This window comes from Varroa jacobsoni, unplaced genomic scaffold, assembly GCF_002532875.2.
Source record: "Varroa jacobsoni isolate VJ856 unplaced genomic scaffold, vjacob_1.0 scaffold_555, whole genome shotgun sequence".
Taxonomy (NCBI): Eukaryota; Metazoa; Arthropoda; class Arachnida; order Mesostigmata; family Varroidae; genus Varroa; species Varroa jacobsoni.
In genome coordinates, this window is record NW_019213457.1 from 39,932 (window position 1) to 58,914 (window position 18,983).

General features: G+C 37.0%; 1 protein-coding gene across 1 annotated transcript; it reads right to left on the reverse strand.

Annotated features, from left to right (window-relative positions):
- Positions 1 to 1,171: 1,171 nt before the first annotated feature.
- Positions 1,172 to 15,941, reverse strand: LOC111261421 (long-chain-fatty-acid--CoA ligase 4). The gene is made up of 15 exons (XM_022834896.2): positions 15,657 to 15,941; positions 8,240 to 8,493; positions 7,817 to 7,982; positions 7,401 to 7,522; positions 6,953 to 7,107; positions 6,526 to 6,737; positions 6,114 to 6,251; positions 5,669 to 5,818; positions 5,039 to 5,251; positions 4,545 to 4,718; positions 4,235 to 4,381; positions 3,816 to 3,971; positions 3,466 to 3,567; positions 2,994 to 3,143; positions 1,172 to 2,640 (listed from the first exon to the last, which is right to left on the reverse strand). The coding sequence occupies exons 2-15, from the start codon at positions 8,386 to 8,388 to the stop codon at positions 2,500 to 2,502; spliced, it is 2,175 nt and encodes a 724-aa protein (XP_022690631.1). The 5' UTR covers positions 8,389 to 8,493; positions 15,657 to 15,941; the 3' UTR covers positions 1,172 to 2,499.
- Between the last annotated feature and the right edge of the window lie 3,042 nt (positions 15,942 to 18,983).

Here is an 18,983-nt window from a genome sequence, read left to right on the forward strand (position 1 = left end):
AATGCATATATTGTTCAAGGGCGTCCGTCATGTGCGTATACTTTCCCATCAGACCGTTTCATGCCACCTTTCTATCTAAATTGTAAACTGTAGTTGATTTTGTAAGTTTTGAGCTTGTCGCATAGGATGTATAAGTTTTGCGAAAGCTATTTATGTGGATTATAGTCCAAGTAGTCCAAACTTGTAATGCTCATATTGCCAATGAGGAATGTTTACGATGAACTTTGATCTTGAACATTCCGTGTCCCAAACAAACGGGATACCCTTGTAAAGAACAATACATAATACTACTAACTAGTAATTTTATGCTTCATGCAATGAACTAAGAAGTTAAGTTATCTTAGGAATAACAGTTTCAGTTATACTTCAACTAAGAACCAACCCAAAAAGGGCACAGTCGTTAACCAATAGTTGTAGAAAATCCGTTTCGATTATAAGGCCTTACTGATAATTACTCTGATCCACGTCGCCATCCCTGCTGTATGCTAGCCTAACTTATTATTACCGCCATCCACAACAACATTTTTACTTGCAGATTGTAAGTGTGATGAAATCTTAAATTTCAGTCGACATTGTCATATATTATTAAGCGCATTTGTAAAACCCCCAAATCTTGTATGCATTCAATTAGCTGTCTAAGGTTTATAGCAGAGCATAGCGAAACACAACAGCTCTATCAGTTATTCATTTTCTTGAACACGCATTTACGGGTTACACATTGTCCAAATGAATTTAGTAACTGGAACCCGGAATTCGTGATATAGTATCAAAGATTCATCGCTTTAAGCGCCTTGTAACATTATCGTATACTTGTATACTTTCAATCACACTAGTTTTAAACTTTTTCTAACAAGCAACATTTGGCTTTAATACGTTATATAGGCGTACTTTCTGTTCTGTAACGTAGTTTTTATTGTAAAAGACCATAAGCAGCCAAATGTACAAGCCAGCATTTTTCATTCGATGCTGCTCCTTTGAAGTACTTTGTTAATATTTGATATACGTGTCAAACATCAGCTAACGCACGGTTTCTCCATTTTACTAAAATAAATAAATTTGTATCCTTAGAGTTCTAATCCGGATGCATCGAAGTCGCACTTTATCTTTAAAATACTTCTAAGCCCACCTGCAACTATATTGCAAAGCTATGGGCATAAAAGAATGGCCAAAGTTATATCAAATAATTTATATTTATTGGCCCTATACCCTCCAAGTCCTATCTATAACATACTACATATATGTATAAGTTGTTGAAGAGGTATCGACCGTTTTCTCTTTAAATGGCTCCAAAATCTCAAGTAATATTAGTCGCGTGAGTGTTCTTTGAATACTAGGGTTTAGCTATACTCCATGTGTTAGAATTATTAGAATGCCTTGATTTAAGGTAGAGCACCTTGAGGACGATTGAACTTTTGCAAAAAGTCGCTGTGCTTTACAATTTTATTACACAAGGACAAATTCAGCCCAGATCCATAGAAAAGCTTGTGCTGTTCATGGTCAAGGTTACTATGATTTATCACTTGTGATCACAGCTTTAGATTTTGTTGCCTTTCTGTAAACTTTCGCAGATGCGCATAAAATTAAGTGAATTATTTTGCATCAATCTCTGTGCCATTAAAACACTGCACTTTTTTTTTCTAGTCAGCTTTCCCCAAACTGTTTAAAACTATTTATTGATTCTCATGGCTACTCACGTGTTGATTTCACTCAACTTTCGCAATATTTCATCAACTTACCCCGTAATTGGTTGACCACTACGGAGACCACCTTTGACATCAGATCTTCCAAAACGGAAGCTACAGAACCATTTTTGGATCGTTTCTTCTCATGATGCATCTTACCCAGAAACAGCGGATATTTTTCCATGGTCCTGGACCGTATTTTTCTTCATATTGTAATAAATGTAATTTTTGTAAAAATTCCACCCGTCTTCGAGGCGCTCTATTTTAAGTCTAAACGCATTTCAACAAAAACACATCTGCTACCGCCGAATTTCATTTTTCAAAGGATCGTGACAACCCATATTATTTGCAATAAGTGACTTTGAAGCCATCTAGGTAAAAAAACGTTCAATACTTTTTCGACAACCCAATATCATGGTAAGTCCGTGCATTTATCAATTAAAACCGCACCCATTCTAATGTTATTAATTCCACAAAATTAACTACGGATGGTCCTTTCTGTGAAGCTGTGTACAAGCACTATATTACATAGATTATATACATTTTGAGCCTCGAGCCTTTATTGTAGAGGGGAGCCGCTTCAAGGTGTATTAATTTTGATTTGATTTCAATTAAAGGTTTCTTCACTCAGTATGGCATGGGTCGTTAGTGCCAGAAAGGTACAGGTACTGTCGTTACGACAGCGTTGGCTACGCAAATATTAGATGATCTACGTTTGACATGACATCAGTGCTTGCAGCCATATACCGGCTTACTTTATCCATGACCTACTTGACCTCGAGCAGATCTTAAAGATTCTCACATCTACTAGTATGGCTCAATTAATTTTTCCTAGAGTAGTAGCGTAGAGTGCATCGATATCTGCTTGGTAAAATTGCTGGATTTGTTTCCGACGGATCTTTAGCGCAGCAGTCACTAAGCCGGACTCCGGAAGCCATTCCTCTACGCACAGTTTTACCTGGAACCAGTTTAAATGTCCATAACCAGGCCTTAGTAGTAATTCACGTATATTTACATGTTTTGTCCAATGTAAACGTGATGTTAATTTCCAACGATCGTTGCGGTATATATTAAACAGCCCAAACATGAGCAGTCGAAGCTATGGCAGTAGAATCTTTAAACAGGAAAGAATGAAATATATTTGATAAAACAGATTTTTCACGTTAAAAATACAACATTGACTAACGGCTGCCCTGACCTTTAATAAGCGTGCATTTCAGTTTTAGTAATATACCCTTTATTTTTCTTCTATTCGAATTGTTCTTACACATTAATCTTTCTACAATGCAATATAAATGCTCACAGTGTTACCTTTGTCGGGATTTCCATTTTGTGTAGGCCGACCTTTTTACCATGGTCTGCGATAACCTTCGTTACGTATTCCAGTACTGCAGGGTCCCAACATATCTGTTCATGTGTTAGCGATGTTTTCCCTAAGTGGCTAGCAATTTTGGCAAGAGCCTAAATCAAATAAACAAAATCACACATATAAACGCTTGTTTCTCATATTACCAGCACTGTAACATACATAAAAACGCTTTTCTTGCAAAACCCTTCGGGGTATTTCATACCTAGATCAAAAAGGATGCGCGCGTGTCAATTGCAAAATACGGCGCGAATACTGAAGGGCTGTAAATATTATTGTTGGAATGTTTATAAAGAGGTAGAAGCTCATCAGTAACGTCATTTTAGTGAAAAAACGCCACCTTTATTTCATACGATTTTTTGGTAGATGTTATATAGCTTGTTAATAAAAGTGCTAGATGTAGTATTTGCTTCCTACCTGAGCATTTGGGCACACCAACGCGATGAGGTACGTATGAAATGAACTGCCGACAACACACACGTTATCCACAAAGGGAAGAACTTTTAATTCCATTTCGACCTGTAAATATTTATATATATGACATGCTTTACTGTATACTTATATACATATATAATATATATATATATATATATATATAATAATGTAAAAGCAAACTCGTGCGCTACTCGGACGCCTCAACAACAGTTTGGTTAGAAACCTTCCTTAATAAATAAATGTACCACAATCGACTTTGGAAAAACAGCAACACTTACGCCAGTACAAATCTTAAATTGTAAATTTACATACACATAAAGCTCAATCCTTACCTTTCCTAAAGAGACGTACTCGCCAAACTGAAGTTTTATGAGATCTTTCTTTCTGTCGATAATTTTGAGAGTGCCGTTGGGATAGATCTCGCCAATGTCTCCTGTGTAAAACCAACGCGTTCCCCCTTCATGACAAAACACTTCCCGGGTCAATTCCTGTACAGCAGTGATAAGTATCGACTAAGGATTCATTAGTATTTTCCACATGGTTGTAAAACTAATGTGGTGGAACTTTTTTAATTATCCAATATCCAATAGCCAATATCAGCATAACGTCTGGGGACTTTCACAATTAACTATTTTGATAGGACTGATTCCTTTGAGATTAATAAAGAGATAAATACATTGTACAACTTATGCGTACGATATGCGATAAACATGAGACTGGTGTTGCATGGCTGACATGTAATATGAAGTACCTCGTTCTTATAGTAACCTTTCGTTACACATTCACCTCCGACGACAATTTCACCTCGGGGATATGGTTTGTCAGTGACATAATATCCAGCTTCTTCCCAGTCCACGAGCTTAATCATGCACCCACTTAAAGGAGGTCCCACACGGCCCTAGCATTGAAAAAAATAATTTATCAGCACATACCTTTCTTTTATATTCTTTATGATGTAATCAGCTCCGAACGAATACAAGTTAAATGAAGTGCCTACATGTACAATCCGGTTAACATAGAGTTAGCTTTGATCAGCTTCAACATAACAAATAAGGATATACCTTTGATACGTCCGTTTTCAGCATAGCGGTAGCAGCCGCTGCTGTCTCTGTAAGTCCATAGCCTTGAATGACGGTACAACAAAAAGCAGCCTGAATGAAGCTGTGCGTCTCTTCCGAGAGCGGTGCGGATCCTGTAACGATAGTGCGAACCCGGCCACCCAAGATACTGCCAAGCTAAGCAGTCGGAGGGCAGAATTAAACGAATAAAATAATTCGCCAATTTGAAATATGCGAATAACAAAATATAAGAAAGTCAACATATATTGCTATATACAGAAAAATAGGTTTTGAGAAAGTTCCCACGTATGGAAATTCGTAGTGTTACCACATTGACTTGGCTGCAATATTTACATATTTAACTAATTGTTGTCTTTTTTGCTTACACATAAGTGATACTAACTTATAATTAAGCCAAGTAAGAGCCATAACTATGTTATGTCTGAGGCACGGGGAAATTAAAACGCTTGTTTTGAACAACTTTTTTAGGCCACTACCTTCTTGAAAATGAGTCGATTAAGGAGGGGTGTATCATAATCCCATTTTTGCCAAGCTATCTTGTAGGCGATCGCCCAGTCGAAGAATACACCAGCGAAGGCTCCACGGGTTCGCGCGCCCTCCACTATCCCTTTTTTGATCCGATCTAAAATCAAAGGAACACCTATGAGGTAGGTCGGACGAAAAAGGGATGCGTCACCACGTTCACCTTCCTAAATATGCAACGAGAAATTGATGTCCACACGTTATAAAGCTGTGTCACATGGTTATCATTCTATATTTTGTAATGACGTTGCTAAGTCGAACAAATATGGGATCAGAAATGACTAGTCATCCTTTCTTCGGTATGAATATATTACACCTCATGAAATGCTCCTCTAAAAATTATTTAATTTTACGTCCACATTATATCGTTAAGCATTTCCTCGGACAATTGGTTTACAGCAAGGAAGGAAGTGTGTCTAGGTCAAATTCTAATCTGAACCAGATCACTAGTTCTAATCTAAGACAAGCACGCGAACCACGTTATGACGGAAAGATGAAATACTACTCTGGGAATCTCTTCCCATTTTGTTAATAAAAAACGTGTTGATGTTTTCATTCTACTACAAATTAATACATGTTCAAACCTTAATAGCTGTGCTTCGGTCAGTTAAAGTTAAAGGTGAAGAATAGCCGATACAGATGCCGAGGGAAAGCGCAAGCGACTCAGCAGCCAATTCAAAAACGTGCGCTAGAGGCAGATATGCGATGTATCTTTCGTTGCTGATATCCTGACCCTGTAGAAAAATAAAATATTTATCTGCCGTGATAAAAATAGCTGCGTGATGCCTAGCTGCATGATGATTCGACATTCAAAATCGTATTATATTGCTTATTGAGGCTGCACTTGGTCAGTACATCAATTATTGTTTCTCGCGTAAAAGTAATTCAGAGTTAGCTTAGCATGCAGGAACAATTACCTTTTATTTAGTTATACATTAGCAAAATAGTTGTTTGTAGGCTTCATCTAATTTCATCTGGTTCTTTCTAATTCGCACCAAAAAATTATTTAAGGTAGTGTGTAGTACTTACTGAGGACGCTAATACGGGCGCCATTCCTTTAGCCGACGCAACAATATTTTTATGGGAGATCATTACCCCTTTTGGAATTCCTGTTGAACCGGAAGTATACATCAAGATGGCCGTATCCTCTGAAGTTGGAGCCTCGCCCTGCATTGCATTAATTTCATTTATTAAAAGCTGGCACAATTCTTCTCTTTGTGATCTTTTCGCATCATTTTTTTTTTCAAATACAGTAGGTAAATAGTGACTTCCTAAAAATAGTTTATTCCATTACAGCGTCTATTCTAGTATATTCTCAAAATATAGATTCAAAAATACCAAGCAACTCACTCTTCGGAGTTTGAGCTGCCTCGTATATGCGTGGTAATTGGACGGTTTAGAAGTTTTAGCTTAAACAGTCTAACCAATATTATTTTCCTACCTTAAGTTCGGGATCAGCATTCTTGCCAGCATCCTGAAGCTGCGTCCAGCTGACAAGGTTGATGGCCTGCACTCGTTCTGGTCCATTCTTTGCAACATGATTTTCTATATAGATAATATGTGTAATAGACTGCATCTTTGGGAGAGCTTTCACAACCTTCGGTAAAAGCTCTTGGGAAGTGACAATATGAGTTGATTCAGCCTGGTTGATTCCTGATAGGAGCCACAAAGGAAACAGTATGAGATAATTACTGAAGTGAGCACATGTGAGGTGTAGTTTGGATACAATGCATTTAGCAATTCTTGCGCGAAAGCAGTTCATATATTGGATATCACAAAAATAGCCATTTTAATGTTATATCGGATATTGGTCACATTGGATTATGGTTAGCAATTCGATAAACTTTTGGAGTACGGTCGGTACCAACCATGTACAATTCCATCTTCCCCAAGTGTAGTATAGATCGTAACAACAGTTACGTTTAGTCTCAGAAGAGCTTGCGCTGTTATCATCCACTCGATTCTAGTGTCTGCAAAAATTGCCACGTTTTGACGAGGCCGGACGCCTAGAGCAAGAAAACCCCTGACAAAAAATAAGTCGATACATTAATTAGATTACTGCAATAACGACTTTCATTTAAGTCATATGAGAAAATTATTATTAAAACTTGTGTCTATAACCTCTACTTACACAGGTGAAAAATCATGATAGGAGGCGATGTCTAGCAGGTGTATGTGTCTGCTTATTTTAAAATCATCTAAAAGCGACGATTACATGAAAATCATGGCACTATTATTTGCTTAAAATAATGGTTCGCATTTTTTCACGTGATAATTTGAATCTTGCCCTACCAAGATTTAAACTGGAAGTCCTACCTTCCGGTGAGATCAAGTAGTTCATCAAACTGTTTGTATGTGATAAATTTGTAATCACTGGCAAGGCGAAGTTTTTTGAAGACTTTCCCATTAGGTTGAACCTCATTCTCTTCAGCCAATACCTTCAACGTACGATTAATACAGGCACGTATTAATGTAAAATCTTGCATGTTAGGCAATAAAGGGTACATATTTTTCTCTTTCTTTCTCTCTCTTCTTTATATATATATATATATATATAGAAGAGAGAAAGAAGCACTTTCGTTATGAACATATGATCATAGAATTCATGTGCTGTAATTCACGAAAAAAACGATGCGAACTGCCAGGTCTTGTAAATCTTGCGCGTTTCAGTCTCTCACACCTTTGAAAACTTACAAATTGTATATATAGATCATACATATATAGCGGCTCACCCAACGTGTTCCGAGGCACTCTTTATCGCCGTATAATGCAATAGCTCGCCGAATTAGTTGATCAACTGTCGTGATTCCCTTGAAGATTTCATAGTCGGGTACAGTGACTGGTGCCCAAGGCGATTGTGGGTCACCCGGCTTCAATGGGGCGGCGTATAAAGTTGATCTAATTCACATTTAGGGAGCGGCAAAGTGCTATGAGATGAGATTACTAAACTTCACTATCTCGCATAAGGCTTTGTTCGTTGTCATGTCAATGATTGGAGTTGAAACGATTTTGCATGGTTCGCATGAAAACCGAAAATGAATACATGATTTTGGACAAAACTTTAAAAGCCACCAAATGACAACGTCATTGAGCACACAAATAATTATTTCTACGCGGGGTAAGGGAAAATAGTAGATGTTGGAATTACAACTGACCTTGCGAAACTCTGCCTCCAGGGTCGCTGTATTATAGTGTAGACAGGTAATGTAACAATATCATATGCAAAGCTAAGCATGCGGATTAGCCCCACAGCCAAATGAGCCTTTAATCCAGGGTTCGATGATTTTAATGAATCTGCAGACATCCCTTTTCAGGTGGTTTCAAGTCTTTTTTGGTCGCTCAATCCAGAAATTCAGTTGTTAGGCGTTGATACCTCCTAAAACTGCTATCACAATGGAAAAGTTGTGGCCTGCAATGTCCAAAAACATATGCAAATGGCTTACGTAAAATGATATACAAAAAATACCTAGCAATTCATGCAGTTTGCTTATAACAAAGTGCTCGATACGTCATATCTTTTCAAAAACTGATTCAATGAAGGTAAGATACTTTCCCTTATAAAGGATCAATCAAACGATTAGTTTCAATCAATACGATACAACATGGGCGATACACACCCCTTAAAATTCAAACAGGTAGAACAGTCATTCAACTAAGCTTTAGTACACATAATAAGCATTTTGGTCTAGCGGGCAAAAGCTTTTGTTTTGTCCAACATAGTAAAGGTAGTAAGTCCCAGGTAGCACTAATGATGGGACAGCACAAAACGTAGTGTTTATCAAAGATACCAATCACGTAAGGTACGTAAATTGTACACGATTTGCTGAAGCGTTCTGCAGTTGAAGCTCGGCAACGCTACAAAAAAGCTCTGAGGGAGCAGTTCGGGAAAATTTTTTTTTTTTTCGCCTATACTCTTAGCAATAGAACTACGCTTTAGTTCAAGATGAGATAAATCATCGGTCACGCTTTGCGTCCTTTAACAAGTTTAATTATAATTACCTATTAATAGAACGAAAAAGATCAAGGTACATCGTTCGTTGTTGACCTAAAAGAATCCAGCACGTGCCTATCCATCCAGAATAGAATACTGTAGCTCCTATGAGCTTTTTAAAAACGTAAATAAATAGTTTATTCAGATGAGTTTTACCGACTTATCCCTTTCTGTTGTATAGAAGCAAACTCTCACCTGAAGGCAACGGATCACGTGCTAATGTTTGCTTTTACTTTCTCAGTAACCTCTCTCTTGTTAGCAAGAACGTCGGTTGAGGTTTACATGTTAACACATGATATAAGACTAAAGGCTACTTGAATGAGTTGGTAGAAGATAGCTCTTCAGAAAGACTAGAAGGAAAATGTCACTGCAGAAGGCGGTGCACCAAAGGCACATTAAATGTTGGCACCTAAACACTAAGATGCACGTTAAATACGAAGGCCAGGGGAACACTAAAAAGCGGTATTTGTCGTAATATACTATCTTAAGGAAGTTGCATGAGGCCGGAATGCAAGATTTATATGATATAAATAGTTTTAGAATACGTAGCGGAAAACACTAACCAAGCAAGCATTTGATATCGCGCAATGAATCAGAGCTGTAAACACATACTATAATATGCAAAGAATATCGACTGAGAAGGTATAGTAAGCACCAGGAAACTAAAACAAATTATCAGTGTTTGAGGAAACGCGCAGTTCTTACTCTTCTAGGAATGCCCAGAAATGTAATTACATTAATTACTCTGTCTTTTGTTATATATATAGTACGATACAATGTTATACTTGATATACTACCAACCTTAAACGTATTATAATTGAACATTGACCAACTTATAGACATAACGATATTTGCTACAGTTTCGATTTTTGCATTACCAGCCGTATGTAATTATACATGCCTAAAAGACAATTTTACGTCGAATGTTTTGTTGGGCTCTCCCAACTCTATTTTTGCTATAAACCGACATAGCTATTTACCCCGCCAACTGTCGCGTCCTTAGGCGTGCTGAGAGCAATCTGCTTCCTAGAAAGAAAAGGTGTTAGCGAAGACTTCTAAACAAAGCTACAACGAGCTTTTCTAGTCCAAAGCCTGTATTTCTGTTTTTGTCATAAATAAGACATATTTCTAAACAGGCTATGCCGAAACACAATTTATTAAGGAAAGCCAATAACGAACAACCTAAGCGCTAATGTTGTTATTTTAGCATCAATTAGACGAAATGAGAAGTATAAATCTATAGCTTATGTGGTACTAGATGCACTCCAGTTCCATTTAAGATGCCTTTTTTTTAAGAATGTAACTCATCCAATGCCCAACAAAAACACCTGTTCCATACTCGACCACTTTATCTCACTCTAGTAATTATGTAATTATAGACGCACCTTCATTATTTCTTTTTATGCTTATAATCAGGTGTCACGTTGTTTGTTTTTCTGAGTTACTGAGACGAACTTCTATATCTTTTATTGAGAAACATATACAAGCACAAGTAAGTTCACCTACTCATTACTTCTCAACAAAATTAAAGTGGCCAGGCAAATCTGGTCTATTGACCGGATTCGCCTGGCCAATTTATCTTTAATCTCGAGTGCGCCTCCCAAAAAATAGGTGAGAAGGGCGACGAATGAGCGAATATTTTAGCACCCCTGCGTGACAGCGAATATGAATTCTTGTATCCACTTCTATGGATTGTAATCATTGAGGAGTAGGAAAGGTCACCTTATCACCATCATCATGTAGTCGAATAAATATGATTTCGGCCTATGGCTGTGTGCGTAACCTGGTAGTTCTAAGACTATAAGAGTAAAAAATAGCGCATCGTTTGCTCACAATAGAAAGAATCTTAGTATGCTACCGGTGAAGTAAAAAATAACTAATCACGAAGATGATGAGAAGGTGGCAAGAGTATGAGAAACCTTTACTGAAGCCGTTAGACCTTGATCATGTTAAGTGATTTCGGTGCCTCTCAACTGAGTGAAGAGTTTCGCAAGTGGTCAAATTGACTGGTGGTTATAGGTTTAATGTAAAATCGAAGCTACTACGATACAAGGTAAAGCATTCAACGAAAGTGACAACAAATCATTTATGTGCCGCTTCCCATGTACACAAATTCAACGATAGCGCTCAATTAATATAAAAAAGCACTAAAGTTTAGTTTATATGCGACTCTGTGTTAATGCCTACCAGTACCTCACGTAAAAACACATACCTGGTAAGAAGCGTAACTCAAATCTAATTACTAAGGAAGGGCTCTGGTGACCACGAAAAGCTTTTACACCTTCTACAATATTGCAAGAAATCATTTAAAACAATAAGCAAACCGCTCACAACTGATAATATATGCTTGCATCGGACTGAAAACTTACTACCAAAATCTTTGTTAACGACCTATTTCCTGTAGCGCGGAGAATAGTCTCCGACTATGGTACGGTTCGCGACTTTATTGATATTCCCACCGGTCCGACTTCACTGCATGGTGAACAGATATTACGAATCTAAACAATTTGAGATCTCTAAGTTTGGTGACCGATCAACTTTACCACAGTAATAGACTTGATCCGTCACAGAGAAAAAAAACAGTAAATGTGCAGTAAGTACTGTAAAAATTCGGTAATTGATTCAGTAGTTCTGATATTTAAGCCGTGTTCATTGATCTAAAACGCTGCTTGTATAACAATCTATTGCTTGTCGATAAGACCTATTTCTCCTGCTTTTTCAAAAGGAGTTCACCTTTTCCGATACGTTAATAACCTCGATATGTAGAAAACAAGTCTCGAGTGTTCCCTTTCTTTGATTATTGCTATCGATTCATTATGGACTCACCTTTTAATATTTAAAATTTTATAAACATCAAATATATTCGAGATTCTTAAAGCAAAGTCGTCTATTTTTATAGAAAACAGATAGAAGCATAGAAAAATTACTAAGCTTATTAATTTGTCGACTCAACAATTGTAATGATAACTTAACTCCAACTTTACTATTACCCTTGCTTGTGCTAAAACGTTCCTTTCGATGTATCAGACACTAATCTATCTTAAAGTAAATGACATAAAGATAAATAACAAGAGAAAATTAAACGGAGAAGTGACACATCGTCTTTGCAGAAAAATAACTTTTTAAAATGTGCATTGTTAGAAAATGGTCTGCAACTGTAAATGCGCACGTAAGAAGTCGAGCTTAGTCGAACAGGATGATATCATTCACTTGCACAGAAAATCGTTAGCAGATTTTACTGGGATGCATATATTTTATCCATACGTCTCTTCTATTCGACTGAGCTTGAATTTGGTATATGGCGCACCATATGTCTAACATGAACCATATAATTATTTTCCAAACTTAATAAGATAAGAAAACGAAGTTTGCCTAATCGCAAAACTGAGGCACCTATAACGTGTAAGGAGATCCGACACTTCCTAGGAACTATCAAATGCGATATAATGTCGTGTGCTGTAATGTAAACATATATACATATTCTTTTTTGTTGGCAACGTTTGTTGTCAAGGGTCGAACAAGCCAAACTTCGAGACGAAGTTTCTTAAAAAACACATCTGCACAGCCATCTGTAGGTTAGCAATACGACAACATTCACGAAGAGGTAAAGTACACGACGTATTTTTCTGCACAAGTGACGCCTTTTGAAAAATTAAAAGGACCGTGGGTTTTGGTAGCGAATGAAGATCTAGCCGAGTAGATGTTCGGTCCAAACTAACAATGTGTTTAGAATTAACTAGAAGAACGTAGGTTCCGTTCGCTACAAGCATCATAATTTAGAATGTACATGTAAAGATAGTCCCTAAAGAGATACCGGGCAGCTGATAGGGTCCTAATAATCCGATAAACCTTGCTCTCAGAAGTAATCGTCATCAGAAGACCTTGCAGCTTCTTCATTGAACCGTATGTCGCAATGAACTTTATTCATTTTAAAGGTAAGATACTGTCATCAAGGCAAGGACTGTGGCACATCTTGATTAAAAGTCTATTGAAGCATCCAAAACTAACCGGTTATTACTTTTTAACAACGGCTTTTCGAGAAAGTGCAATATTTATGAAAGCTGTGATTTTAATAGCGTTAGAACTACGAATGGTAACGCCACGGGAATATATTCACTACGGCATATTCGTGCATAGGCATGCAAGCTTCTTTTCCAATTGTAAGTGTCATTAGATAATGGATTGTCAGCTATTGTCAAATCCACTTTTATACTTATATTCAATACAAAGATCGAGCTGTTTTCTGGAAATCTTTGATTGATCTGTATTTCTGGCACTTTTATTTAGGAAAGATTAAATTTGACTCAAGCCAGATTTAATTTTTCCTTTCATTTTTTTTCATATCTTCACTTAGTTTTTTTTCCATAATGACTGGACATTTTGGTACATTGCTCCGAAAGACTGGTTTAGTTCTTAAGATACGAAAAGACAATAACGTCTTGAAAAAGTTTCACATCGATATTATTTCGAAAAAAATATACTATTATAGAAAACGGTGATGTGAATAAAAATGCTTACGTTTCTTAGGTCGGATGTATGAGTTAGCCAAATTTCAGTTTGCCCAGTGTATATTTGCACTCACTGGCTGCTTTCAATTAAAAAAAATGGCTGTTGTAAAAGAGACACATATGTCACACTGTGACACCTTAATTTTGTAGTGTCGGGCCGTTAGCGATAATGACTTTGTCGCCTATAGCGTGTAGCTATATAGTAGAAGCGAAGCTTAGAGCTTTCTTGAAAGCATTTTTAAACGAAACCTCGTAAGCAACATTTAACGATTCCATAATTAGTCAATTACAGCTCTCGGAAGATTCCAATATTTTTTTAGAAATTTAGTACCCTCCAGGATTATCCGATGTTATGGGATGCTCATTTGGAGTGTATGCTTCTCAAGTCACGTATTACTGTTATTGTGATATACCTTCTAATAGTAATAATTCGACGAATAGATGTTCTATTATATGCAAGTCGTCAGAAATATTCAATCGAAACTACAACCGATATCGGTTCTACCGATACATAAGCATCAAAAGTTCATATATCTAGCATTGTTTTTGTTTTGGTCTCTTGCCTGCTCCTTCGCTATAATATTAATGAAATCGAAGTTAATTTCAAGAAACACTGACTTCACTTTAATATTGAATTTATCGTAGTCAGTTACTTTCATATATAGGATCCAAAGCACGAGGGATGGTAATTGTAATCTAAACCCACCGCACGCGTGAACAAATTATGCTAATTCTGAACAATTTCACCAAAAGTATGCTTCAAGCTATTATTGCATCTGAAAAGAACGAATGGTTTCTTGTATGAGGTGTTAGGCTTACGAATTACGTGAAAATATGTTCTGGTGTCCCAAGATGCTTACTAGCAGATGGTGTATCTCTGCCGCACAGCTCTATTATACTTCGTTGAGCTAACAAAATATATCTGGATTGCAACGCTATGCCGCAATCCTTTCATTAGACAGTATTTCGAACATTTAATTCAGCACAAATGGATTTTAGGTTTGAATTTTTGTAGCAAGAAAATTGAGTTCAAAGATGCATGCTGAAACTGTGATTACCGGTAGGCTTGGTACAGCATAAATAAAGTGTTACCAGCTTCAAACTCGCAATAATATGTGTACGCATGCGCCTTGCTGGTAAAGATCTATGAAAAACACTATTATAGCTGCTCATAGAGCTAGCATTAAAGTGTAACCACATCTAATTACTTCCTAAATAGCCATGGATTGTTCTGTCGGAAGCAGACACAAAATATGCCATCACTAACAGTATTTAACTGCAGCCGTCAGCTTCTTATATTTAACAATCTTTCATAACCATATCGAAGCGTGTCTACAGGGTCTTGCCTTTTAGTAGTACTGCGTTTCTTTGAGTGCTATCAGAGCGACAAAGCATAGCCTTGAACTTATACCGCCAGCTGTTTGGCGAGAAATAACGCATTTTAACAGGTTGGCCCCACAGAGGCATTTAGAGAGGACCAAGTTCCTTGTTTTATTTACACGTATATGTTTCAAAAGCGCTTGTTCCGTGATTTTCAAGTAGCTTTGCTTGCGTAATTTACTACGATAATTGCTTGCAACTATATACAAATGACTAACAATCCTCTAAGGCATATAAGCTAAGCATAGAAGCCACTCATTTATATCAGCACGAGGTCCTTCTGTCTCTTATTTATAATTGGTGAACCTATCCAGTTAATTGTCACCGTGACCGTAATTTATGGCAGATTTCATAAACTTGAAAAATACAGCGCTAGCTTGATGTATTTGCATATGTTGCTCGACATAAAACACGGCCGGGTTATTCAAGTACTAATCCGTTGCATTATACGCATGAACCGTATTTTTAGTATCAGCATATACGACCTGCTTCTTAGCGTATGCGAATAAAGCACATATTGGCTAACGCTGCGTACCCCTTACATTATTATAAGCCTGTCCGTTAGCCGGCCCTAAACAAGAAGCTATTGGATTTGCTTCTCTTCTGACATGTTAAGCTTCTGCACTTGAGTTAAGCTAGTACGTAGCTTTTCAATTTAAAATTTCTTTCAATTTAGTTCTGGAGGGTACGCACCTTTAAAATCCAACACCTCACAGCTAACCATAACACCACGGAGTTTTTTACGTATAATTTAGATAGGATAAGTTTAATTACACTCTATTTCTGTCTCTCGTTTGATTGGAAGAAGTCCACGCTAGGGCTGTCGAAGCACTATAGAAATAGTCGATCAGTCCGTATTCGTAGCAGTCTGCCGAGCGGTTAGAAGGCCCAGTCTACGTGTGCTCTTGCCTCTTGAATCGGGGTCTCGGGCCCGACTGTGTCTACGCTCGGAGTTGTGGTGTAAACCTTGCTACTTACTATTGTTGTACTATTGTCGACGTTTGTGTCGTTGCTTGTGGCAGTAGTGCCGACGACTAATGCAACACAGCTTTGATCGTTTTGGTCCCGCTTGATGATTCTGACCCGCTAATGCGCAGTCTCGGTTTCCATTAGGGTTTTCTACAAACGCCAACTTACTACAAAATCGATACGTCATGAGTGATTATGGTTCTTTCCAGCCGCTATATCGAGTCGTTTAAAATAATTCTTTACATCAACGAAATAGTGGACGGGTTATTTTTAATGCCTTCCGGTAGCTGATAGATAGACACATTTTAAGGTTGCTTCGAGGGTGAAAGTGCATATTCAAATCATTACTTACTGTGACCTCTACTTAACCCTATGATGATCCTCACATTATTATCAGAGAAGCAGCTCTTAAACTGACTTTGTTAATGGTAGACTAATCGTTATCCTAATCTAATCTATTCGCTGGATTATAAGCGAAAGATATCTCACAGAATGACTCCTTTTTGTGATAAAATTATGCATTTTTCGTGCTTGCTTCTAACCTGCTCAGGTGTTTCCCTAAGGTTTCTAGTTGCTTCTTTTTTAAAAATAGTACCTTTTCTTTCATATGAGTTATTAAAATATCAAAGAAAAGGGGTTTATTACTACTACGTAAAATATATCTTTAGCGTCTTGCGTCCCATTATGGATCCATTATCTAACACCTGAAATAAGTCTTTAAGGAAACCTTATACGATATATTTATCAGTGATTTAGAAAGAATGCGTTTCAGTGTTCACATTAAACCTACGACATTTTCCTTAGTCAAGCCTTTCTTTTGTTTCTCATATAATGTCCTGTGACTTTATTGCGATGGAGCACGTCAGTCGCTAAAGGAGACAGTAAAAACTAGAATAAGAACAATTTTCATATATAACATGATTGCGAAAGTTGTTTTTTTATTTTGAAATATATGCTACTGCTCATTGCATATTTTTGTCTTATTAGTTTCACAATAATTGCAAAATTATTTTAACGATAAAAAACGTTTGGAATTACTGAGAAGAATCGGATACTAGCTATTATAAACGCGCCGCCTCAGTTTGGGAAAATCCTGTTGAAAGAGCCTCTAAGTTGCGCCTACGTTTTATCGGCACGCTCTAAAGTAAAGTTTTCTTGAGTCATTGGCTTGTTTCTTCGTCAGTCTGGATTATCGCGTTCCTTCGTTAATAAAATGTTTAGTAGGTAAGTTATTGTCAGCCTACTGCGGATACAAAAATAGTAGTTAATTAAAGTTCATTAAAAGTCGATTTCGTAATCTCATTTTTGATAAGGGTTTAACTTACAACAACCAATTTGAGAATATAATGTAAACAAATAAATATATTTTAAATGCCTTTTTTTAGGTGCTATTTTTGACAGTCATGCTTCTTTAATATAACCAACATTTACTGCGATTATAATTTTGCTTACGTAGACCTAATAGCTTACGTGTTATTTTTAAAATATACCTTTCTTAATCCGCAAAGTTTTTAACCGTTAGTTAAGCGATAATGGTAAATCAAAACTTATAAGAATGTGGCTCAAGTATGCTATACACAAGACATTCCTGTAGAATTAAGTTTTTAAGCAAAATTCCTAAAAATACTAACGCTCAAAACGCCTAGAAAGTCTAAAAAAAACTAAGCGTTGGAGTTTATCGTTACAGCCCAAGTGGTAATACTCTCTTCTTTAAATCGGCCATTAATTTCTGCTTGATAAGTATGAATGAATAAAAATGGCTTTCTTAGTGTATTTAATATATTTTTGAACCCTTTAAATCTAAAACTGTCAGACATCTTACAATTTCTCATGAAAATCTACCTTGGATATTTTAATAGCTGCATAAAACCCGGCAATAACGTAAATTCCAAAACTAAAGCAAAGATGTAAGCCTTTAGTTTTCTTGACGTTTTGTCTGGCGCGAAGAGGTTGGATAGGCTGATATCGCTCAAATTCTGTACGCACTGTTTTTCACCATGACAAGTTTGCTGTTTTGTTTTAAGGGGAACTGGCTTTTTCTTGCGTTAGCGGTAGCAAATGAGGATACGCTTAAAAATTCTCCTCAATTTGAACGCACAACTTTCTGTAGTTTGTAAGAAGCTGAGTACATATGCCAAAACATATGCTTAGGTAATTTTCTCATATGAGAATAAGGATTTAGGTCTTCCCACCCAAAAAAAGCCTCAACGGCTGACATCACGCCGGTGTCATCTTAAAACCATTGTAAAAAGTGCTGCTCTATATGAATAGCAGAAAGTGGTAACGGCTCCTTCAAGTGGATTTATTTGCGCATATCGGATTTGAATATACATTTTAAATATGTCTACGCACGGTTTTGTTGCCGTGTTATAACAGTATATTTAACTTTCTTACGCTGGTGTTCCGTTTATTTTATTAAAAGTAGCCCATTGATCGATCGCGTTTAAGAGAAAGTAGGGGTTCAGACGATAGTTCCCCTAGTAGTGGAAATTGAGTACAAGTGAATCCAGCTTACATCGGCGATCATAACCTGAAAAAAATTGTCGTATATTTTCCCAAAAGTTAAAATTTTGGACTGGACTCAAGACCAGGGCCAGTTCTTGGTCGAAAATGAAATTCTGCTATTTTTTTCATGCGGCATTTTCCTTGGTGCTAGTTGACGATTTCCGCAAATCGTTTGTAAGTTATAACTAACCTTTGAGTCCTTTTATCAAAAAGTTATTGCTTCTTCAGTTGAGAATCTAGGTAGATCTATTGTAAGTCCCACTTTGGGAAATGAGCCTCATTTTCTGGTAAACTTTACAACGTATGCTTTTATTTTCCGTTTGTCCTCTTATAAATTTACGAGCAGCGCGGCCTAAGCGCCTAATCTGCGTCTCTTTAAGTGCGTTGATATAGTACCCATCGTTGGTTTGAATTACTACGTTGGCATGTGGTTTTCGTCATTCATGAGGTTGTGTCATTCATGAGTTGTGTTAGAGAAATTCCAAATAAAGCAAATAATCGATTATTCGCCCCTGGCGCTTTATACGTGCTAATGAGAACGACGTC